We start from the raw sequence: 25,521 nt of genomic DNA on the forward strand, positions 1-25,521 counted from the left end.
ATTTTAGCCACAGACTCTGAACAAGCATGAAGATCAGATGTTTCTGACTGGATTAGTTACATGCTTGGTTCAAGGTATGTGATTCACATAGTACTGCAGCCAAAGAGATAAGAAGGGATGCCAGGTAACTGTTATTGTTAAAAAAATATATTGCAGCCTCCATAGTTCAGTTTAAGACACTAATATACTTGTGTGCATTCATTGATCCAACAGTAATGCACAGTCTCTCAATGCAGGCACACAAGACTGGAAAATTACAAAATGTTGGGTATTTAAATGTTCTCTTGGTGCATCCTGACTTCAGTTCTTTGCCAGGATACTTGATTACATATGTAATACCATTGTGTTTGCACCAATGGAAAAGGTGGATTCATCACTAAAACATTTTTCTCAGTCAGTTGCTGACCAATGTGATGTAGTTTAGCCCAGAGTAGGCAGGCTTATCACTGGCACCCAGATGGTGGAGGCTTCCTCCTTCCTTTACATCCTTAAGTTGTGACAGGCTATTAAAGCAAATTCAGTCAGAGAAATACTATATAACCATTCTCTTGCTGCCCTAGATGTGAGCTTTCTGCTCAAGAGGCAAAGTCTCTGAAGCACTTTATTGTCTCTTTTTTATAAACACGAGGGGCATCTTCTGAGTTTAGGATGCTCCACAGATTTGGCTTCTTTTTAACAGTGAATTATCCTGGACACAGAAAGGCTGACAATTCACTTTTAAATCAATCTGACCAATAGACGGACCTTCCCTATGGAATTTTTTCTTAGCACAATGGCCAGAATAGACAATACTTTTTCAGAATTTAAACAGTTAATTGAACAAGTTGTGTGCATTTATATAGCTTCACAGAGGATTAGAAAGCAACCAACAGTTTGGTACCCATACACTGTGATTGGCTCTAAGAATACGTCCCCTGATTGGTTGGAATGACGTAGCAATCATTGCATCTCCTTTCTGCCTGATGTAACATACTTATATTTTATTTTTTACCATAAAAGTTGTTGCGCACCCAACCCTAAACGTATTATAAATCTGTTTTCTGATATGAAATCTACATTAGATTTATATCATGTATTTTTATACTTATTAACTCCTTAATTCTTTTGAAACATGTTGGTCTCTGCACACAGGAGAGAGGTATTACATCACTGCTGTACTCTTTTATTTTGAATGCTGTACCTCAACATCTAGTCATTCAGTATTGTCTAATCAAACACCAAGAACACGTTTTATGTCATTTTAAAACAGTATAAGACATTGAAAAGATTAGTAGATAGTCTTCTTCCATACAACTATATGCTTAAAAAAAAAAAAAAAAAGAATGATCCTACATGCTGGACGATTTTCGTACATGATAGTAGTAGCTTTACTAAAGGAGGAAGCTAATGTGTTAATCAATAAAGATGTCCAATTAGCATCACGTGGATTCTATGAAGAACACCAAATATCTCAGAAACCTGATTGGAGATTTGAAGTAAAAACTAGGCTGATACTGCCCTTGAACTTGTTAATATTTGCTTTGTTCATTACTAAGCCATTACAATAATGTTGGAAATGAAGACTACATTTTTACAGCATCAAGAGAAATTGAGGTTTATTCAATAAGGAAGACAGATGTTTGTATGTAACCTTAGTAACCACTCAGAAATTACACAACTGACAGGTACAATGCATTTGAATGGTTGTTATGGATTACTGCACTTGGCACCTCAATGCTCTTGATACTGCCTCACTGAATAAGCCCATTAGTACATAACTAGGTTATAAGTCCAATGGATTTTGTTTAAAAGCCACAAAGAAATAGAATGGAATGCAAGTGAAGGTATATTAATATGCATATAAAACCGCTAGGCTGAAAACTGTTCCTTCAGAAAATAAAAGCTGTAAAAAGCCTTCCAGTGCTTAACATTTTCTTTTTTCACTAACAAGATAATATTGCAAGTGAAGACTTATTTTATGCTTTAAGAAAATATGGGGCAAATTCAATAAGACAAACAGAGGTCATTATGTAACCTTAGCAACCAGAAATTAAAAAACAACTACAATACATTTGAATGTGATTGGTTGCTATGGATTCATGGTATAAAGTACAAATCCAGTGAATGTTGTTTACAAGTTATAAGCAAACTATATAGGTTTCAAATGATGCCACATTATGAAAACTGCAGTACATGTTTAAATAGCTCTAAAGAGTTTCTAAAAGGTTAGCCATGAAAAAAGGCAGACTGAAGATGTGGAGAATAGAAATATATAATTCCTTTAACATATTGTGAAAAATAATCATATAGGTCAACACATTCCCCACATATTAGCATGGGGAATACAGTGTTTCAGTAGAAAACAAAACATGTCTGGTTGACAATTTCTCTAGTACTGGCACTGGAACAAATACAAGCCAATATTAAAAGTACGTAGCTCCAAATTCTTTTTTTTTTCCCCTAAAAACTTAATTTATTAAACTATAATTTATGGACAAGAGCAACATATAAACATAAGTATTTTATACAAGAAATAAGAGCAAATCAACAAGATAGTGATTATTGAATTATCACATTTAGAACTTTTTGCCAACACTTACCATGTCCCCAGGCTTGACAGACACGGCAACTACTGTTCCTGGCATTGGCGATCTCAAAATACTACTGGTATCTTCTTCCACCTTTTCTGGCATGTATTTGCTCAACTCAGCCGCATGCTTAGTCAACACTTGCAGTTTATACTTAAAAATAACAAAACAAAGTAATCAGATTTCATTTTCACGATAAGCTAACCAAGTATGTTGTCTCAAGAGCATTGTAAGATTAACAAGACTAATTTATTTATTCCTTCCTGTTGCAGAATTACATTTACTGCTCTAATCTATTATGAACTTTCTTTGCTATAAACAAACATGTAGGGATACTGTATAAAAACTAGTCAACTGAAAAGAATAACTGCAAATATTGCATTGTGCAGTAACCTGAGATTGTTTAGTGTATTTTGGTTAACTGTGTTTTTTTTTTAAGTTTAAGATAGGTCAGGACTTATACCATTCATGGTTTTACCTTGACATGAAATCCTCACATAAAAAAAAATGTACCAACCAAATTCTTGTGAAAACTCGTGTGTGTGTTTTCACAAGAATATGGAGGTTACGAGCTACATTTGAATGTAAAGTTTCAAATATATATATATATATATATATATATATATATATATATATATATATATATATATATATATATATATATATATAAATGTTTTAGTTTTTTGACCAACCTGAAACACAGCTGGTCCTTCTGTCACACTAAGAGAATCTTGTGCAACCACTTATAAGAAAAAGGAAACTTCTGTCTCTAGTAGGCTGCCAGTAGATGGCAGTAGGTCTCTTTGTGTAATCGCATTCGCTGGCACATCATCTGGCATAACGAAAATAACAGTGGAAAAGCATTCTGAGCGGAGCACTGGTCTTCTTTTGGTGGTGTGATAGTATTTGAAAAGCTGACATGTCTTGGGAAGGTCCTGTTCTGTATACCCTGAACCTTTCTATTGAAGGTAATAAGTGAAGAAATTGTTTTCTATTTTAAGTCAATATTAAATCTATTTTCATGAACTCATTCTGGACTTCTGCATTATTCATCTTGATACTACCTTACAGTACACAAGATGCAGCAAACTATAGATACAAGGTGGCAAACCTTATATTGTTAGAATGCTTGTTAGCACGCTCAATCAGTAAGAAAATTGTGCCTATCACATTCCAGAATGGTGATACCAGCTTGGTATTACTTTTCATTAGATAAATTGTGCAAAAGTGTTTTTGATTTTTTTTAATATATTTGGCGAGTCCCTTTCATAAGGGAAAATAGCTTGTTTCTAGTAAGGCTGTTAAGATTTGATAACATGTTGCTTGTTCAATTTCATTAATCTGACAATCTGAATAATAACATCTTCAGTGTGATTTTTTTTTCTCTTGAGTGTGTGTTTTGCAATCAAGAAATACAAGTGTCTGCCAGATTCTGAAGGATATGATCCTTAAGTGAAATTACAGTGCAAATAAAAGCTTTTTGCTCCAATTAAAATTTGCCTGACTCATAAGTGGTAGGGAAAAAGCAAGCAGAGTGCATTTTCCTGTCAATCTAATAAACATTCTGTGCAGAGGGACTATTTATCAAAGATAAATTGTACTTAAAAGTCTTTCATTAAACCTATAGGGGGGAATATAATTACACAAAATTGCACAGTTTTGGGATCTGTGTATGTCATCTGAATTCAGCTTATACTATGAAAATAATAAAATTTCAGGGGAAAACACTTTGAAGTCATTAGGTTCTCTGGTCTGGAATTATTAAGCATTTAGAATCCCCCCCCCCCCCCCCCCAAGAAGCACAGAAACCAGGATACCTTTACATCAGTTTACATAATTTAAAACAAAACAAAAAAAAATACTAAAAACACCTTTGCTATGCAAACATTTCGCTGAATATTTGAATTCCTGGTTTTAAAATATAAACAACACAGCTGGAGCAGAATGTGCATAAGTGACACAATCAATAAACATACTATAAATAATATGCACAGAGCAAGGCTAAATTACATCACTATACATATATATAAGATGGACAAACAAATCTGTCTGCAATGCTACAACTATTGCAGAATATCTTTGTGTTCTGTATTATGTCGACCTGTATTAAGGGAACATGCAGGATTGATAGATCTTGTGGTAACAGTGGGTGCACATAAATTGTGTTTATTCAGTAATATTGTGGAAAGTGTGATGTTGTGTAGTAACCCGTGGTAACCATTCAGAATTCTGCAGCTTAGGGAGTAGAATGCAATGGAAGGTTATTTCTAAGATAATCAACATGCTTCCTCTGCCATATAGTGAAATAATGAAGTCTGATTCCAGAAACATTGCTTTAGAAAGTTTTAAAGCAAAATGAGAAATTTGTTTAGGTTATCCACCAGCAAACAAACACAAATAAATAAAAAGGTTTTAGGTGATAACTCGTAAAAAGAACCATGGATACTAAAATGTTTACTACAAAGATTTTATAATTACAACTACTTTTAAGTGAAACCAAAAAATAAAAAAGTCATACATAAATATGTTATACGTGATTTTTATGCACAGATTTTCTGACACTGAACCTTCACATAACACGCTTACAGTAGGTCTTGTTTTGCAATCTGTTAAATTGCACTGCGCTGTGAGCAGCACTGATTTGAGCACCAGGCAACATATGCAATGTTCTAAATTCAAAATATGTGCTTTCACCAAACAAACTGCCTGTAACACAAAATGTTCCTGCTGCAAACAGGTTACAAGATTAAAAGCCACCCGAGGTAAGAGGGATATGGACGCTGCCATATTTATTTCCTTTTAAACATTACTAGTTGCCTGGCAGTCCGCCTGATCCTGTGTCTCTAATACTTTAGCCATAAGCCCTGAACAAGCATGCAGCAGATCAGGTATTCTGACTCAACTGACTGAGCTTTTACTGGATTAGCCATATGCTTGTTCCAGGGTTTTGACTCAGACACTACTTATACCAGAAGATCAACAGGGCTGCCGGGCAACTAGCATTGTTTACAAGGTAATACATTTGGCAGCCTCCATATCCCTAAAGAATATAGCAACACTATCTGTCTCACTCATCAATATTGTACCCTAAAACTGTATACACCAACCATATATACAGGAATCCACTAAAAAAACAATGACTGTGCTGCTGTTCTAGGACTACAAAATTATAACCACCTTTATTGTATCAACAATGACAATCACCACAATGCCCTAAAAACACTTAAAATAGTGTGGAGCGCTCCTCACAATCAACATACACAGCAACCCCACATTCACCCCATTCACTCTGGTACCGGTAACCAAACTCCAGATGACTTTCAGAGTGTGGAGATAGGGATGGATGCAATGCGACATGGAGATCGGCTGTTTGCCAGCACAGCACAGGTAAACAAAGTCCCAGCTTGTAAACAACTCGTTGAACCATTAAACTGCCCACTTCCAGTGTCTTACTACCCAGCAGACCTGCAGTGTAGTCCTCACGTATATTTAACGATTACTTCCTGGGAATTTACGAGTCCATTCTCAGACTGCGTGCTCAACCCTGCTTGTGACTTACCGTGGGGAGCCTACAGCCATTGGTCTGTCAATTTCTTGACCCAAAGGAGCATGGGAGAGGTCATCACCTCCCTCCTCAAGGTAACTCAACCCAGCATTAACTTGACGCCAGGTAACAGCCACAATATGGATCCAGTAGAGCTCCACCGTCCGGCTGGCCGGCCAGTTCCAGCACTCAGAACTCACAATGGGGTGTAGCCCTGCCCATCGACGCGTTGCACCTGCCCACTAGGAGCTTTGTTAGGATGCATTCAAGATATGTGCTTTCACTAAACTGTCTAACACAAAATGTTCCTGCTGCAAACAGGTTACAAGATTAAAGGAAACCCGAGTGAGAGGGATATAGAGGCTGCCATATTTATTTCCTTTTAAACAATACTAGCTGCCTGACAGTCCTCCTGATCCTGTGTCTCTAATACTTTAGCCATAAGTCCTGAACAAGCATGCAGCAGATCAGGTACGTGGGACTCAACTGATTGAGCTTTTACTGGATTAGCCATATGCTTGTTCCAGGGTTTTGACTCTACTTATGCTAGAAGATCAACAGGGCTGCCAGGCAACTGGCATTGTTTACAGGGAAATAAATATGGCAGCCTCCATATCCCTCTCACCTCGGGTTCCCTTTATGAGGACAGTGTGACATTTGGCCATGATTTTGAGTACCCATAGTCTTGTGCCCTCTCATGGAGCAGCCATTTTAAAATACATTGCAGGAATACAGAATTTTACATAAATAGAGTTTACATAAGCAAATATTACAAGGTACAGTATAATGTTGGTGTTACACTTGGTGGTATATTCTCCACGGTCAGCACGCGGTGTATATCCTGACGTGAAGGAGGTACACACGCTAGCACAAGGAACCAGGATATCCCCAGTTTAGTGGAGGAGAGGACTGACTCCAACAGGAGATGTGGCGCACAGAGCAGGTGTAGATCCGAACAGCCACAAACAATCCTTACACTATAGTGGCTCAGCGCAAGGTAGCGCTGAGTGCATAAACCAGACCTCAGAAGATCAGGACAGGTAACAGAATGAACGCTTGCTTAACTAGTCACTGTTTAAGTGACAGCAAGCGTCCATAACAAGACAGACTGGAATGAAGGAGCCAATGCGGTTGCAGCGGTGGCGTGCCTCACAAGGACAGGACAGAATAGTGGTGAAATAGAGTCAAGGAAGGCAGACGTAGTACATACAAATATACAATAGGTAAGATTTCCTAGCGTATTACGATTTCAGCTATCAATGAACTACAACGACTAACTGACATATGTATATATCGGCGATAAACCGATATATGACATAAGCAAGGAACACTAAGAACTGGAGCAGGACTAGGAAGGATTCGCTACTTCTACGCAGAAGCGAGCGCAATCCACGCAAGGCAACAGGAACAGGACTGACTAGCTAAGCACGGGTGATCACAATACGCGCAACCTACCAAAACGTGCTGAAAGCTGACTGACTGAGCACAGGATATAAACAGTTCGTGTACGTATATATCAGCGACACTGATGTATTAACGTAACACGTATACAAGGAAAATAACAAACACGCTAGCATGCGTATATATTGGCGATGAACCGATATATGATGCAAGACTATCAAGTAACAAATACTGAATAAACAGAACAGGACTTAGAAGGACTCACTGACCCCTTTGCAGGAATCAGTGCAGTCCACACGAGATCTAGGAGCGAGGTGGGCCAGAGCAGAGTAACAGACTGATCTGAAACTATGATAGCCCAAGGAGCCCTGCAGGAAGCAGATCTTTATACTGAGGTCATCCAATGGGAGCAGACATGCAGATTCCCACACAAGTGAATGGTAATAATTCAATCCTGAGCTGGCCAGAACTGCAGAGCCACTACAGATGGAATCAGCAACTAGTTTGAGTGCAACCCAAACTATGCAAGCAAATGCATGTAATGACATCAAAAACTGCTTGTCTTCAGTAAAACTGCAGCCAGCAGTACATGCTGCAGACATGATCATAACCGTTGGCTTTTGATACTCTAGTTTGAGAATGCATAAAATACAAACTTGTATCTATTAAAAATTCCACCAAGCCCTGAGTGTTTGGAATGAATACTCCCATGGGGATACTTGAGGCTTAGTATGCAGCAAATGCTAGCTTCCACCCCTTATAAGATTATTAAGTGTTTTGGTCCTGTGTGAGTAATGACTCACATGTTGAACAGTGTAGCAACCCATGCTAATTCTGGGTTCTTCTACTAATGCGGCTGGATAATGTACTGGTTAGAGACACCACCTTTGACATAAGAGATTGGGGTTTGAATCCTAGCTGGAGTCAGTACCTATTTCAGACTCCCTATGCTCCAGGCTGGCCTACTGTGTGCACCCTTAGTGGCTTAAAGTGTACCAGAGATCATTAAAAACAAAGAATCAATACTTACCCGGAGCTTCCTCCACCCCCTTAAACACGTCTGAGTCCCTTGCCATCCTCCTGCGGTCTGCCGTTCACGGGCATTCAGCCCCGGTAACTGGCTCAGTCGGGTCCAGTCTGGGTCTTCTGCGCATGCGCGAACCTCCCACGCATGCGCAGAAAACCCAGAGTGACGTGACTGAAGCAATTACTAGGGGCTGAATGGCAGACCGCAGGAGGATGGCGAGGAACTCACACGAGTTTATGGGGCTGGAGGAATCCCCAGCTAAGTATCGATTCTTTGTATTTAACCCTTTCTGGACCAGCACCCTCTGCCCCCTTAAGGACCAGAGGGTGCTGGTCCCGTAAATCGCCGCTTCCCGACGAATCGCCGCAATGATCCGCCGCTCCCGACGAACACGCCGCTCTGTCCCCGCCGCAGGCTGCTCTCTCTGCCGTCGCTATGACGGCAGAGCGCTGTGCGCCGGTCAGGAGCCGCTTTCATTGGCTCCTGACCCTGTCACTCCATGTAAGCCAATGAGAGCGGCTTACATGAATGACAGGGCCAGGAGCCAATGAAAACGGCTCCTGCTCGGCTCACAGTGCTCTGCCGTCATAGAGGCGGCAGGGCAGCAACGAGCGGCGGGGGCAGAGCGGACCGAGCGGCGGAGACGGGCAGGGGCGCGCGGTCAATGGGACGTAGAGTTTACGTCCTGTCAGGACCGCAGCGCCCCCTGCCCGACGTAGATTCGCACTCGCTCGGTCCGAAAGTAGTTAATGATCTCTGGTTTACTTTAAAGGGATACTGTAGGGGGGGGTCGGGGGAAAATGAGTTGAACTTACCCAGGGCTTCTAATGGTCCCCCGCAGACAGCCTGTGCCCGCGCATCCACTCACCGATGCTCCGGCCCCGCCTCCGGTTCACTTCTGGAATTTCAGACTTTAAAGTCTGAAAACCACTGTGCCTGCGTTGCCGTGTCCTCGATCCCGCTGATGTCATCAAGAGCGCACAGCGCAGGTCCAGTATGGTCTGTGTCTGCGCAGTACGCTCCTGGTGACATCAGCAGGCGCAGTGGTTTTCTGACTTTAAAGTCAGAAATTCCAGAAGTGAACTGGAGGCGGGGCCGGAGCATCGGTGAATGGCAGCGCCAACACAGGATGTCTGCGGGGGACCATTAGAAGCCCCGGGTAAGTTCAACTCATTTTCACCCGACCCCCCTACAGTATCCCTTTAAGCACTTTGAGTCAGACAGGAGAAAAGCGCTATACAAATGTCAACATTATTATTATTTACTAATCCAGATTAGTGGGATTGGTATATTCAATTCATATGCATGAAAATATTGTGTCACATTATGTATTTATGGCCTTTTGAGGAAGCAGCCTGAGAACTACAAAAAAGTGACAAATGTCTTACATTTGACTTGCTGTTTTTGTATCCTTTGTGGACACTTTATGACAGTGCAATTCTAGATATACTACTGAGCTGGAATTTTTACTGGATGTCCTGTTTTTGGACTTCTGTATTTTACTCACACTCAAAGTAGAATATTAAAAGCCAGAATTATACTGTGACTTGTCGTATTTACTTCTTTAAACCCAACTTACACAGAATTGTGTATCCCAGCTATGTATTTTTAACTTGTAGAAGGTTTGGTTTACACTGATGGTATTTACCCTTTTTGCTCAAAAAAGGGTCTCCTGGTAATGTCTCACTGTGTTCAGGCACGTAAGAGTTCACATGAAAATAGTTAGACTGGCCCACTATCACATGTCTATGGCTAACTAGGTTTAGAATGAAAAAATAGGTTGACAATATTTATATTGATATCTTTATGTTTACTGTATATGCAGAGGCTATACAAACCTATTAGAGATGTGATTTTACACAGAACAGCTACTGTTTGGAGATCTGCCCACAGTTTTTAATCACTGACACCTATCTTTAAAGAGACTCTGTAACACATTTTTCAGCCTTATTTCTTCTATCCTATAAGTTCCTATACCTGTTCTAATGTGGTCTGTCTTACTGCAGCCTTTCCTAGTTGCACAGTGGCTGTATTATCTCTGTTATCTAATCTAATCTTCTTTCCTTTGCTGGCTTTGTCGGCTCAGGCAGGAATGTGCTGCTCTGCTGTGATAGGATAGAAGTTATGCACACCCTCTCCACGCCCCCTGCAGGTTCTGTATGAGTCACAGACTGAGCTTCTCTCAGCCCATCACATGCTGGTTAGCAGCCATGTTTTTTGTTTGTAAACACTGCCTAAAACTGGCAATTACAAGCCAGGATTGCAGCAGGGAGTGGCAGAAAAAGCAAAGAGGGGCCCAGGAGAACATAATGAATAGAATGGTATGCTTTTTATTGTAAGAATTTTAGAGTACAGATTATCTTTAATATCTGTTAAAAAAATGTTGTTGGAGGAGTTTTGGAAGAAAATTGGTATGTTGCAGGAAACAGCAGTTATTAGAAAGAAACATAGAAACAGCATATTCATTCTGATTCTTAAAAAAAGATTGCATGAGCACTTTAAAAGTATCTTCTGGTCTAAAACTGCACTTGTCACATCCTAAGCAGAACCTGCAGTATCTTTCAACTGAAGCAGGGCCTCTGGCCAGGCAAGGCATCTTCCTGCAGCAGGCAGGTCCACTGATCATGCTTTATTGGAGTATTTCATTGGGAGCTTTCATGGGAGTAGATTCTAGCAAAACCTAGTACCAAATGCTCTGCAGCAAAATGTCTCACAATGAAACAAAAGAATAATATGTTCTAATACAGCTAGTAGGTATACTCAGCAGAAGAAAACAGAATACAAAGTATCGTTATTGTTTACTACTATAGCGCTGACATCTTCCATAGCACTTTAAAGGGAAGGTTCAGGGAGGGTGAGTAAAAAATAAAAATCAATTTCCACTTACCTGGGGCTTCCTCCAGCCGGCGTGGGATGCAGAAGTTCCGGGCCTTGGAGCGCAGAAGAGCCCGACCTGGCAGCCGGCCTGGCCAGGTCGGGTCGGCCACCGGGAGCCTGCGGAGCGGCGGCGAGGGCACCTCCTGCCTGCCACGGGCTGGAGGAAGCCCCAGGTAAGTGGAAATTGATTTTTATTTTTTACCCACCCTCCCTGAACCTTCCCTTTAAAGTATATAGTCATGTCTATGTTTAAGAACAGCTCACAATCTAATACTTACCATAGTCCTGGTATGTAGAAGTGTGCTTCAATGGCCTCCCTCTCTAGTGATTTACTGCCTTAGACTGATAGCTTTGATCAAACACATCGTATCCAGTCCAGGAGATTTGGGTGCAGCCGGCGCCAACATAGACCATAACAGGAATTACGGCTATAGCGGCACACAGTGAGTAACTTCAGCGCCGTCAGAAGACAGAGCTAAAGTTACTTTCAAAACACTGTAATTTGTCCGCCAGCAATAGCTGGCAGCCGAATTACATCATTACCTACCATCCACGTGAACCTGGTGGGGGAATAGTAATTAACGCCGCTGGGACTTGTGCATGAGCAGGGTAAGCCGTGTATCAGCTGTATCCTGTGCTCAAGTCTCCCGACGGCGATTTCACTCAGCTTTGGTTATCTGCTGGAACTTCAAAGAGAGTTCCTGCAGTGTGGTGCTGCTAGGGCATCTTCCCACCTTCCCTCTCCATAGAGCACAACAGGATGCTCAGCCAGCACCAGTACTGAGGGATCAATCAAGCAGCTGTTTTATCTTAGTGCTGCTTCTGATTTCACTAGCAATAAGGTGCTGCTGTATATAAATAAACAAATACACTAAGGAAATCTAAGTGTCTTCTGAAACTCCAGACCTCCAAGGAGAGGTAGTAGGTCTAGAATTAATGTACATTAAGTGCACTGCCTTGAAATCAGCACCAGTTCTGGGCATTAATCAATGACAGCAAATGCATAGGCTTAATTGTATTTGAGCAGTTTTCTTTGTATTACTCTGTCGTACTGTCTTAAGTTTTATCTTTAAAATAGCCGTGTACTTGTAGATTTGTGGTCAGTCACATAATCAATCAATATGTATCCTATCGAGTGTTTACCTGGTTTACCTTGCACCCAAAACACGGTGAAGTAGGAGGCACCCAAAATAATATAAAATTCAAGGAGACTAGTCTCAAGTATTAATAACATGCCAAAAAAAACAGTAGTAGTAGTAGTAGTAGTAGTAGTAGCACTGTGCCTTTTACTCAGTAAAAATAAAGTAAAAGGCAACCCAGGCTCCACTACTACTGTTTCTTGGCACATTATTGGACCTGATGAAGCGGCTGTAAGCTGTGAAACGCATAGTCCCTGTGCTGAATAATGTTTGTTTGCAGAATACTTCAGATTAGTCTCCTTGAAGGTAGGTTGATTTTATATTTATTTTATACTGAATTGTATACCATTTTTAATTGACTCCTGCTCAATAGTGTTTTGGGTGCAAGGCAAACCAGGTAAACACTCAATAGATGGGTACATATTGATTGTTTGACACAGGAAACCAGGGTTGAATCCCCGCTCTTCCTGTTCAGTAAGCCAGCACCTATTCAGTAAAGAGACCTTGGGCCAGACTCCCTAACACTGCTACTTCCTACTGAGCATGCGGTAGTGGCTGCAGCTCTGGTGCTCTGAGTCTGCCAGTAGAAAAGTGCAATATAAAGGTTTTGTGTCTTGTTTATTGTCTTGATTATATAATGGACTACAAATCTAAAGGTTTATAGGCCGAGTGGGGAAAGTTCTTTCCCATAGTACAAAGTCAGGCAGCCATTGATTGTGTATGACCCACCCACAGTCCCCCTTCGCTCTCAGTGGCATTGAACACAAAAAGGATAGGCATTCCTGATCAATGCTCAATCCATATTTTGATAAAATCCCAACCAGGAATGCCCTACAATGTAATAGATTTTAGTAGATTCAAAAAACACAACTCTGGGAGACAAGGGGACTGGAATGTCAATAACCAGTTGGATGGACTCATCTACCTCCTGCCAAATTGTGACCAGACCTGGACATGTTCAGAACATGTGTAAATCTACAAGGTGCAGATCTGGCACAGCAAGAGCAAGGGATTTATTTTTATGAAGGTGGAGCGGTGTATAATAAGTACAGTGTAAGCTCTTCAGTGAGATTAACAGGTTCTTGGCTGATACCAAGTCTGTTCGGAGTGCAGAAATAGAGGTCTCAACATCCTTAAAATCCAAGTCAGGAACCTCTGAGTGCAACTTTTCTTTCAAGCAACAGACACTCGTGTCACAGATAGGGGCTTGTCTACCTTTTCCAGAATGTACAGCGCTTCTAAGTCATCTGAGCTTACAGGCACAGAAGCACTCTGAAACTGCGCCTGCAATGCATGCTGGAGCTGCGGAAAGTAAAAAAACATGTTTGCTGACCCAAAATTAGTTTTTAGCATATTAAATTGCAGTATAGCAGTGGAGCTATATGCTGCACGTTCTTGATTCCGTAGCCAGCCCATATCAAAGGATCAGGAACATATAAGAAGTGCTCAAGGTGAGGATGACCACATAAGAGTGTATAGGGAGACTGAGCCCGGCTGCTTGAACAGTTTGGTGGCAGCTGACAAAGCCTTTAATGTGGCAGTCATAGGAACTATAACAGGGTACGCACATTGGAGCCTCTGGCAGGTAAGGGCCTCGTAGGAGCCTAGTACTGCTGCCTTCAATGTGACCCCTGGATTCTGTGGGGACAGCCTGAACTACCACTGCACAGTGACCCACATGGCAGTCAAAAAATAGAAGTAAAAATTAGGCAGCATCAATCCTCCATGGTGCACCCTGAGCTGTAGTGTTTCCAACAAAATTCATGGTAACTTATTTGCCCAGATAAAAGGAGATCATTTTATCTATATGTCTAAAGTAAAGTTTGGGGATCCAACAAGGTGAATTCGAAAGATGTAATTGAATTTTGGTGTAAAAATAATTTGAACAAAATTGGACCTGTCAATGAGGGACATGGGGAGAGAGGCCCACACCTTACACTTGGTCTCAAATTGTTTAAGGATTTGGAGGAAATTAGGGTGATGAACTGACTATGATCCAGGGTGAGTCCAAATATCCAATTTGCTGCACCCACTGTAATGGAATAACAGGGCAGTCTGTGTCCAGAATTGGGTCTAGAGGTAGCACCGAGGATTTATCCCAATTTATTTTAAGACCTGAGACAACACCAACATCATTTATCAGTCTCAGGACAACAACAAGGGAAGCACTGAGGAATAGAAGGGTATCGACGTTATAGAGGGTCAACTTGTCCTCCAGCTGACCTATCCCTAGGACCAAAATTTCACTGGACAGCTGGACCCAGATTGTCAAATATCTTATCGATATCTGCCTTAAATGATTATCAACTACTTAAAGGGCAAGCCTAAAAGTCTCATAATCAAGATTTAAAAGCAGTGGGCACGTAGCTCACTATAAACAATGTTTATAGGTTAACAGGTTTACCTCTGGAATAAATACGAAACACTCATTTGTTGAATTTTCTAAAATTATATTGATATGTAAAAGAAATATATAGATAAAGCATATATACAGGAATATACATCTTTCCAGTTGTTGTCAATCAACCAATATATATGTTCAAAGTTCCTTTAGTGAAACAAGTTCATATCAATATAGCAACTCTTCTGCTGTAGATTTTATCCTCCATCGATAATTGTTATCTCGAGATTGTAAAGTGTATTTATGTACACACAAATATATCTTTAGCCTTAAAAATGGTATATAGAGTTCTATTCTTGTATAAAGAACTTTTAGTAGATATATCTTCATCAAGAAAAGGTAGGTAGTTGTCCCGAAGCTTGCAATTGAATTTAAATAGTAATGCTTACTGATTGTTTATGAAGTATAGCATAAAAAGTTATCCAAAAAAAGTCTATATAAGGTATTGTCAATAAATTCACCAAGAATAATGCATATTACCTCTCTTGTGTTCTAGAATCACAGTGCAAGGTAGAGTCTCTAGGCCTCAGTTGATCTCAGTAGAGTTTCAGGCTCAATGATAAAATATACCAGCCTGCCAGGGCTTTTTATTGTAAAGTTTCTAAGATGGCATCTGTTAGGGGATTTTACAGTGATGCACAAAATTCAAACTTATTTTTAACTGGTACATTCTGACATTTTGTGTCATTTCAAACTATCAGGTTATCTGAGCAGGTGCGCACATATATGACGCTACTTGGCTTATTAACGTAAGCACTCTACATTTTTTCTAATCAAAATTACATCAGTAACATTTTAATTAGATCTTATGATCTAAGTGATGTCCTTATGACATCTTTCTGGATCTGATGGACGCCAAGATATATGCGTATGTTCAAGCTTATCTTATGTTCTAAAAATATGGGATGTTCTCTGGTACATCATTAACAGGGATTTCTGAACGCCCCCTGTGGTCACAGGTTGTACTGTCTTGATCACATGGCTTATTGTTTTGGTTTTGTATTCATAACAGCCATCCGTTTTAATACTGTACATGCTAAATTATATAGAAAGCAAACTTATTTACCTTAATGTATAGGTCTATTATTGATCAACTCATTAATTAATAACTCTAAGATCACTATACGTGATCTCTATACATGATTAGTATATCACCGTAGAGCAGGCTTAGCTTCTGCGGTGCATGTCTCTGATGGGCAAGCCTTGCTTTAGCTGGCATTACAGCCAGAACTGTGTAAAGTCAGAACATTTCTCCAGCGCTATCTTAACATAAACATACTTTGTACAGGGAACAAACAGCTTACTGAAGAAAATTATACTAAGGATTACTCTAACCAACAATCTAACTCTGATTAAAGAATAACTCTGCTTATAACCATAAAATCTTGAAATTCACCCAAATAATCTGCAAAACATTTTAAAACATACTAGTAAACCAAAGCCCGCTTAAAAACGGGCTCTAGGTCTTTTTCCGGCGGTGGCAGCCGCCAGTGCCCATGTGCGCGCACCCCGCGCCCACCTCGCTCGCCCGCACCCGCCCGTTTCGCTCGTCCTCCCAGCTCCCTGGTCCCAGCTGTCCGTTATGTGCGCAGTAACAAAAAACCTCGGACACAGGGATGCTGCAAACTGCTGGACGCAGCGACACTTCAGTTTTATTGTATAGGATATAATCAGCTTAAAGCGAGATGGAGATAATTTCTCTGCATTAATATGAGATTTTCTGACAAGATGAGCATACGTTCCAAAGCCACAACAAACAATAGGTGTGATAAGGGACATCCCTGTCTAGTGCCCTGGGACAAAGGGAAAAGAGGGGAAATGTCCATGTTGAATCTAACCCAAGCCATAGGTGAACCATAAAGAAGTTGTACCATTTGGATAAAGTGAGTACAATACTCCCACTCAACCAAATCAAAAGAGTTCTCTGCATCTAATGACTGGCTTTGCTGACCGGGTCCTCCTAGGAGGCCACGAGGTGCATGTACAATGTCTGATGTTTATGTCTTTGCCCTTACCGGGAATTAATCCGCTCTGACCTGAAAGGTAATGGCCTCAATCACCTTAACCAGGTTTGCTAGGATTTTGGTAGGTGAACAGAGGCGCCAGAAGGATAAAAGTACATAAAATTTTTAAAAAATTGCTGGGAGGAAGTGGTGGACTCGCCTCCGTTAAAGCAGACACCAAGGACTGTAAATATATAGATATACACATTTATTGAAAATACCCCAAAGATGCAACGCGTTTCGCGGGCACAGCCCACTTCTTCACAGAGGTGCTCTGCTTGCTATAACTGAATTGCTGTTGTTTATCCCCTGCTTATTGCCTGAAGAAGTGGGCTGTGCCCGCGAAATGCGTTGCATCTTTGGGGTATTTTTAATAAATGTGTATATCTATATATTTACAGTCCTTGGTGTCTGCTTTAACGGAGGCGAGTCCACCACTTCCTCCCAGCAATTTTTTAAAAATTGTATGTACTTTTATCCTTCTGGCGCCTCTGTTCACCTACCAATATATTTGAGTCCACCCCAGGTGGAGGGGTGATCTACCCCCTTTCTTCCTATCTACAGAGAGCGACTTCTTAATCCTGAGTGAGGACAGGTCTAATCTCCTCACCTGCCTAATGAGTGGTTACCTAGGTGGTAACCCGTGTTTGTGAGTATTACCATCTCACTGTTTCATTTATCCAATCAATTTTGACATACTACACCATATTGGGCTCTCGATTTCTCTTTAACTTTAGGATTTTGGTGCACATCTTGGCATCAATGTTGATAAGAGGTTTTTCCCAGGTTTCAATAGGAGTACAATAAGAGTCTCTGACCATGAACTCCAAACTTTCAGGGACTCACATGTTTGAGCCAAGGCACTCCCCAAATAGGAAACCAACAGGAAATAGTTGTGGACATAGAACTCTAAAGGGAGGCCATCCGGGGCCAGAATATTACGTGACTGCAATAGCATCTAGTACCTCCTCATGACTAATAACACTGTCTAGTTGTTGTCTCTGGATTTTAGAAAATTGTGGAAAGGGGATGTCCTGAGAAGACAGTATATCTTCCCTAGATGACCTCGTCTGAGATGTATACAGGACTTTGTTGAATTCAGCAAATTCATGGTTTATTTCCGTGGGGTCTGTGTAGATGTTGCCACAGCCATTTACGATCTTCAGAATGCACGTAACCCCATTTTGCTCCTTAGTCAGCAAAGCCAAAAGCTTCCATGCCTTATCATGCACAAAGATTATTTGGGTCTAGTGCAGGAGAGAAACGTTTGTAGCCCGCCCTCTGCACATGCCGAGTTTCCTCAGACTGCTCTGCCAATTATCATAGTCCGACGAGGACTTAGAGCACACAAACTGATTTTCCTGCTCTTTAGCTTCATTCTCAGTAGATACCAGAGTACGGGCAGATTTCCTTTTGGAGACAGCAACAGCAGAGGCATAGGATCCCCAGACCACCACCTTTTGAGCATCCCAAGCACTGCAGATATGTGCTGTGTCTAGATTACGTTCCCAGTAGTCCTTTGTGTCTACGTCTACCCTAACACTGACACCAGAATCCTCTATCCACAACTGGGACACCCTCTTAATAACATCTCCTCTACATCTGCCTGAGTTCAATTTCAAAAGGAACAGGGTGTGATCAGAGACTTCCTTCAGTACTATCTAAGCCTCTTGAGGGAGCACCTCTTGGTTTGCAAGTATTAGATCAATACGAGATAAGAAGCGATGGGAGGCTGAGTGACAGGTGTATTACCTCAACTAAGGGTTCTTCCACCACCAAACATATGTCAGAAGGTGGGCCTCCGACCATGCCCACATCTCTTCCTCATCTCTAGCATGGGAATTAAGTCTGTCTACCTCAGGATTAGTGCACATAATAGAGTATCCACACATCAGAAGCTTAGCTGGGTAGTGAGGAGTGACCTTGCACAGAATTGTGTCCATCAGAGAGACTTCGGCCAGTGGGTGTATGTAGGTACCGACTATAATATGTTTTATGTCGTAGTTGAGGGCGACTAGAACAATAAATCTGCCCGCTTGGTCTAGCGACAGCAGGTCACGTGACATGTTTGACTGTATTTGCTGCATGCTTGTTTCAGACTGGTGATTCAGACAACACTGATGCAATCAAATTCAAACTGTAGTACCATATCCTAGTGGGAAGCTCTATTACCAACTGGGTCCTGGCTTAAAGACCCTGAATGATCTGTGGTAACTAAAGAGAAGGGGATACAAATGGGCGCATCTGCTGGAGCATTCCCTGTGGGTTATACAGTTAAAGATTGAGGTCACACCAGCACTGCAGTTCCTAGTTATATAACTGGTATTGTTTAAAAGAAAACATGGCGGTCTCCATATCCCTCTCACTTCACATGTCTTTTAAAGCAGTGTTCCCCAACCATGTCCTCAAGGCCCACCAACAGTGCATGTTTTGTGGAAATCCACACAGCTCTGCTGAGACGCTAATTACCCCACCTGTGTATGTGTGTGGTTTCCTGCAAAACATGTACTGTTGGTGGGCCTTGAGGACAGGGTTGGGGAACTATATTTTAAAGGACAACTGAAGTGAGAAGAATATGGAGGCTGACATATTTAGTTCCTTTTAGATTAGTTGCTTGGTCATCTATTTGGCTACAGTAGTGTGTGAATCACACCAGAAACAAGCATGCAGCTAATCTTGTCAGATCTGACAATAATGTCAGAAACACCTGATCTAAATATGCTTGTTCAGGATCTATGGCTAAAAGTATTAGAGGCAGAGGATCAGCAGAATAGCCAGGCAACTATTGCTTAAAAGGAAATCATTATGGCAGCCACCACATCCCTTTTGTTACAGTTGTCCTTTAAGTATAAAATTATCAATTTTACAATATACTTGAATTAAGATTTTACGTCCATTTTAAGTACTGGCATGTAGCACACATTGTTCACACAAAGCAACTTATCTCTAAAGCAGCAGTACAAATTGCAACAGACTGAAAATGCGCAGGAATATTTTTCTCTGGGTGCTGGCCACCTAAAAGGTTGATATGATGTGTGAATCATTGTGTGAGCTGACTGACCAATAAGAATATGGAGAAGTACCTCACCCTCTTTCTACATTTATGAACAGATAGTAAAACAGATACAATGCCTAATTAACATTGGTCCGCTAAGTATTTAATATTTAAATCAGAAGACTAGGATCCTTCCATATCTGTAAAATGCCACAAAGATGTCTCACTTGTGTAGACAGAAGCAAAGTAAACATTCAGTAAGCTCTGCCCTATTTAGGTCATCTACCATTGAGTTTCTCACCTCATCTTTTAGGTGTCCTATACAGACCACCTTCCTTTTTTTTCAGCTGATATACGTGTAAAACTTATTTGGATTTGATATGTGGAGAAATGATCAGAAGACACAGTCTAAAATAAAATAAATGTTTCCTTAATTGATGAAATTAAAACTTTCCGGATGACCCTGGTGCAATATATCAAAACTCTACTATGTGCACCACAAGGGGGCTAATTTGAATTTCCTGTTGGGTCATCTGCAAACCCAAATGCCTAAGGTAGGTAACAGGAAGTTTGGTGAGAAAAGATTCAGAAGAGGACGGACAGCTACTTTACAGTATTTGTAAGCAAGCTGACAAGGCTGCAACCAATAGAGCAGAAGCCAGAGTGCAAGGGCTGCAAACAATAGAAGTCAGATTCCAATCAAGTTGATGATCAATGAGATGAACTCTGTATACTTTTAGGGAGGTATGGATAACAAAATACTATCACAATTTGTGTTTTACTGACTTTTACACTCTTTTGGCAAATGTGTATATGGGGTCTCAGGGATGCATCAGTTCAATTGGGTGCAAAGCCAGAGTGGTAGTTTGTGGCTATGGCAGCACAGACTGGGTAATTTGGGGGCTAGAGTTTGGTCAATGTATATCTAAGCTTCGACTACCAGTGGAGGGAGGTTTGGGGGGTATTGGTGGATTAGCAGCAGAGAGGATTGTGGCTGTGGTGCCTACAGGTGCCAGGGGTTTGGCTACAGTGGTCGCCAATGGTTGGGTAGTAGCGGTGGGAACTTGGCTATGGTACGGGATATTGTGTGGCACAGGGTGCAGCACAGAGCAACTTACCTATATCTCCACCTCTTGCCGCTGCTCTGCACACTGCACTCTATCCTCCTGGTGCTTCTGCCTTCACAGCCAGAAGTTCTGCCATAGAGGCAGAAGTGTAAGGAACATGGAGAGAAACATGCAGCGCAGTAGCCAGAGGTGGCCATATAAGTAAACCTTCTCGGATGCAGCTGTGCTCCCAATACATGCCAGGACAATTTTGCTGAAAAACTGATCTCCCTCATCCCTAAACAGGCATATAGGCAGAAAAGAGCTGTCATTGATCATCTGGTCAGTGGCGTACCTAGGGCATTTGGCACCCGGTGCTGGGTATTAAAAGACCCCCCCCCCCAAAAAAAAATGGGCGTGGCCACAACCTGTGGCAAAAATGGGCGTGGTCATGACCGGATGAGGGCGGAGCTAACTGTAATTTAAAGTATTAGCTAGTATAGTTGCCCCAGTATAGCTAGTAGTTTCCCCCAGTATAGCTGCCCCCAGTGAAGCTAGTATAGTTGCCCCCAGTGAAACTAGTTGCCCCCAATGAAGTTAGTATAGTTGCCTCCAGTATAGCTAGTTTAGTTGCCCCCAGTATAGTTGCCCCCAGTATAGCTGGTTTAGTTGCCCCAGTATAGCTGGTTTAGTTGCCCCAGTATAGCTAGTTTAGTTTCCCCAGTATAGCTAGTTTAGTTGCCCCCAGTATAGCTAGTTTAGTTGCCCCCAGTATAGCTAGTTTAGTTGCCCCCAGTATAGCTGCCCTCAGTATAGCTAGTATACCTGCCCCCAGTATAGCTGCCCCCAGTATAGCTAGTTTAGTTGCCCTCAGTATAGCTGCCCCTAGTATAGTTGCCCCCAGTATAGCTGGTATAGTTGCCCCCAGTATAGCTGGTATAGTTGCCCCCAGTATAGCTAGTTTAGTTGTCCCCAGTATAGCTAGTATAGTTTCCCCCAGTATAGCTAGTATAGTTGCCCCCAGTATAGCTGGTATAGTTGCCCCCAGTATAGCTGGTATAGTTGCCCCCAGTATAGCTGGTTTAGTTGCCCCCAGTATAGCTAGTTTAGTTGCCCCCAGTATAGCTGCCCCCAGTATAGCTGGTATAGTTGCCCCCAGTATAGCTAGTTTAGTTGCCCCAGTATAGCTAGTTTAGTTGCCCCCAGTATAGCTAGTATAGTTGCCCCCAGTATAGCTAGTATAGTTGCCCCCAGTATAGCTGGTATAGTTGCCCCCAGTATAGCTGGTTTAGTTGCCCCTAGTATAGCTAGTTTAGTTGTCCCCAGTATAGCTAGTATAGTTGCCCCCCAGTATAGCTAGTTTAGTTGCCCCCCAGTATAGCTAGTTTAGTTGCCCCCAGTATAGTTGCCCCCAGTATAGTTGCCCCCAGTATAGCTGCCCCCAGTATAGCTGCCCCCAGTATAGTTGCCCCCAGTATAGCTGGTAGTTGCCCCCAGTATAGCTAGTTTAGTTGCCCCCAGTATAGCTGCCCCCAGTATAGCTAGTACAGTTCCCCCCAGTAAAGATGCCCAGGAGGGGGGGAAGCAGCGCTAGAAGAAGGGGCAGTGGGGGCAGCGGTGGGGAGGGGGGAAATATCCCCCCCCTCCCTCACCTGGGACCCCTCCTTCTGCCTCTCTCTCCCCCTCCAGAATAGCTGCGACAAGTGCGGGGCGGCCGGAGGCATGTAGACAATTACTCACCCAATCTCCGCGTTCCCAGCGTCATGACGTTACAGGTCTCCGCCTCCAATGCCGCCCACTGTGCTTCCACTAATCAGGAAGCACAGTGGGCGGCATTGAAGACGGAGACCTGTGACGTCACGACGCTGCGCTCCACGCTTGGAACGCGGAAATCAGGTGAGTAATTGTTCATACGCCTCCGGCCGCCCCGCTTTTGTCGCCGCTATTCTGGAGGGGGAGAGAGGCAGAAGGAGGGGTCCCAGGTGAGGGAGGGGGGGGGGATATTTCCCCCCTCCCCACCGCTGCCCCCACTGCCCCTCCTTCTAGCCCTGCTTCTCCCTCCTGCTGTGCTGCTGTGGGGGGGTCGTGGTGACACCCCCCTGGGTGTCTGACACCCGGTGCGCCCCGCCCCCCTGCGCACTATGGTAGGGACGCCACTGCATCTGGTAATACTGAATTAATAAATTATGCACAATTTACACATATCGTTCATTTGTATGCATAATTAGGAAGTACATTAAACATAAAACGTTTCTCGTGGCAGTGAATTGATTCTGAACCTTGAGAAAAAGGGAAGCCAGCAAACTCCCACAAAAATGAGAAACAAGGGGGTTGGTTCACAATGGTTACTTATTTTTCACATTAACTAAGGAGTGCTAATGCAGGAAATAAACAAATAAGGAGAGATAATTCATAAATTGATAAGTAGAGCTAAATCATGATTTAAGTTATTTAAGGAGACTTATGCAATTAATTAAGTTAAAAGAGGAGAGCTAAAATCAAGAGTTAAGTCACTAAAGCTCAACACACACCATACAATCTTGGTTGTATAGATTTACCAAATCTATGTAGTATAAGGGCAAATAGATTGAAAATACCTTGAATGATTGATTGGATAAGCTCTTATACTACATGAAAGTGGTAAGATTGAACAACCAAGATTGTATGGTGTGTGTTGAGCCTAAAGGTGGCCACACACGATACAATAAAATGATCCGATTTTACAGCAATTCGATAGATAAGATTGGATTTCCCGAAAAATCTAAAGCTTTTTTTTCATTCGACTGAAAAATCTGATCGGATTTCCTGTTTTTATTCGATAAAAGTTGAATGGGAGTGCTGGATTTTTCTGATCAATTTTTATAAAAATTGAATGGTGTGTGGTAGATTGCCAGTTTATTATTATATATAATCAAGCAATTTTCTCAGAGTTTCCAATCATTTTTATCATATTTGGGGAAAAATTGAACATAGGTGTGTGGTACATTGGTCAGATTTTTGAAATGCTACAATCAGTAAGAAAAATTGATTGCAATTCTTGAATTGAACAGATATTTTAAAAATTGTATGGTGTGTGGCCACCTTTAAAGGGACACTGTAGGGGGGTCGTGGGAAAATGAGTTGAACTTACCTGGGGCTTCTAATGGTCCCCCGCAGACATCCTGTGCCCGTGCAGCCACTCACCGATGCTCCGGCTCCGCCTCCGGTTCACTTCTGGAATTTCAGACTTTAAAGTCTGAAAACCACTGCGACTGCGTTGCCGTGTCCTCGATCCCGCTGATGTCACCAGGAGCATACTGCGCAGGCCCAGTATGGTCTGTGTCTGCGCAGTACGCTCCTGGTGACATCAGCGGGATTGAGGAAATGGCAACGCAGGCGCAGTCGTTTTCAGACTTTAAAGTCTGAAATTCCAGAAGTGAACTGGAGGCGGGGCCGGAGCATCGGTGAGTGGCTGTGCGGGCGCAGGATGTCTGCGGTGGACCGTTAGAAGCCCCGGGTAAGTTCAACTCATTTTCCCCCGACCCCCCTACAGTATCCCTTTAAGGAGAGATAAATTGTGAGTTGATAAGTAGGGTGAGGTAATTTAAAGGACAACTGTAGGGAGGTTGTCATTTTTTTTCTTTTGTGCAATACCAGTTGCCTGGCTGTCCTGCTGATCCTTCGCCTCTAAAACTTTTAGCCATAGCCCCGAACAAGCATGCAGCAGATCAGTTTTTTCCGACATTAATATCGGAACTGAAAAGAATAGCTGCATGCTTGTTTCTGGTGTTATTCAGACACTACTGCATCCACATAGATCAGCAGGATAGCCAGGCAACTGGTATTGCACAAAAGGAAAAAAAAAACATGGCAGCCTCCCTACAGTTGTCCTTTAACAGAAACGCTTTGTGAATCAGGCCCATAAAGTGTTAAAGGAACCAAAAAAATATCTTGCATCAACCCCAATTTCTGTAGAGGATTAAAAGTACCTAGCTGGCTAACAGAATCACCAGTTGGTATACCAGTTGTCCTTCCTTGGACCACTTTCAGTAGGTACAATTAACCTCCTTAGCGGTATGGACGAGCTCAGCTCGTCCATTACTGCCGGAGGGCGCCGCTCAGGCCCCGCTGGGCCGATTTGCTTCATTTTTTTCAAACACGCAGCAAGCACTTCGCTTGCTGCGTGTCTACTGCAATCGCCGCCGCCTGCCGCCAATGCGCCGCTACGAGCCGAGATAGAGGGCCTCCCCAGACCCCGTGCGCAGCCTGGCCAATCAGAGCCAGGCAGCGCTGCAGGGTGGATCGGAACTCCGGATGACGTCACAGCGTTCAGAACGGGATTTCCTTATGGGTGAGTGCGCCGGCGGCGATCGGAGGGGTGGGAGGGATAGCGCAGGGAGGGGGGAATCATGTAGCTAGCGCTAGGCTAGCTACATGCTGGGGGGAAAAAAAAAACACAAAAAATACTGCTGCACATCCATCCTGGCGATCTTAATAGAACGCCAGGGTGGTTAACATCCTATAAAACCCATCCATTGTGAA

General features: G+C 42.3%; 1 protein-coding gene across 1 annotated transcript in view; it reads right to left on the bottom strand.

Annotated features, from left to right (window-relative positions):
• Nucleotides 1-25,521, bottom strand: part of PCCA (propionyl-CoA carboxylase subunit alpha) — a 647,351-nt gene that overhangs the window by 38,482 nt on the left and 583,348 nt on the right. Inside the window, exon 22 of the mRNA XM_068267993.1 lies at nucleotides 2,580-2,720. Within this exon, the coding sequence (XP_068124094.1) occupies nucleotides 2,580-2,720 (141 nt within the window). The remainder of the gene's footprint in view (nucleotides 1-2,579; nucleotides 2,721-25,521) is intronic.

The sequence above is a fragment of the Hyperolius riggenbachi genome, chromosome 2, assembly GCF_040937935.1.
Source record: "Hyperolius riggenbachi isolate aHypRig1 chromosome 2, aHypRig1.pri, whole genome shotgun sequence".
Classification (NCBI taxonomy): Eukaryota; Metazoa; Chordata; class Amphibia; order Anura; family Hyperoliidae; genus Hyperolius; species Hyperolius riggenbachi.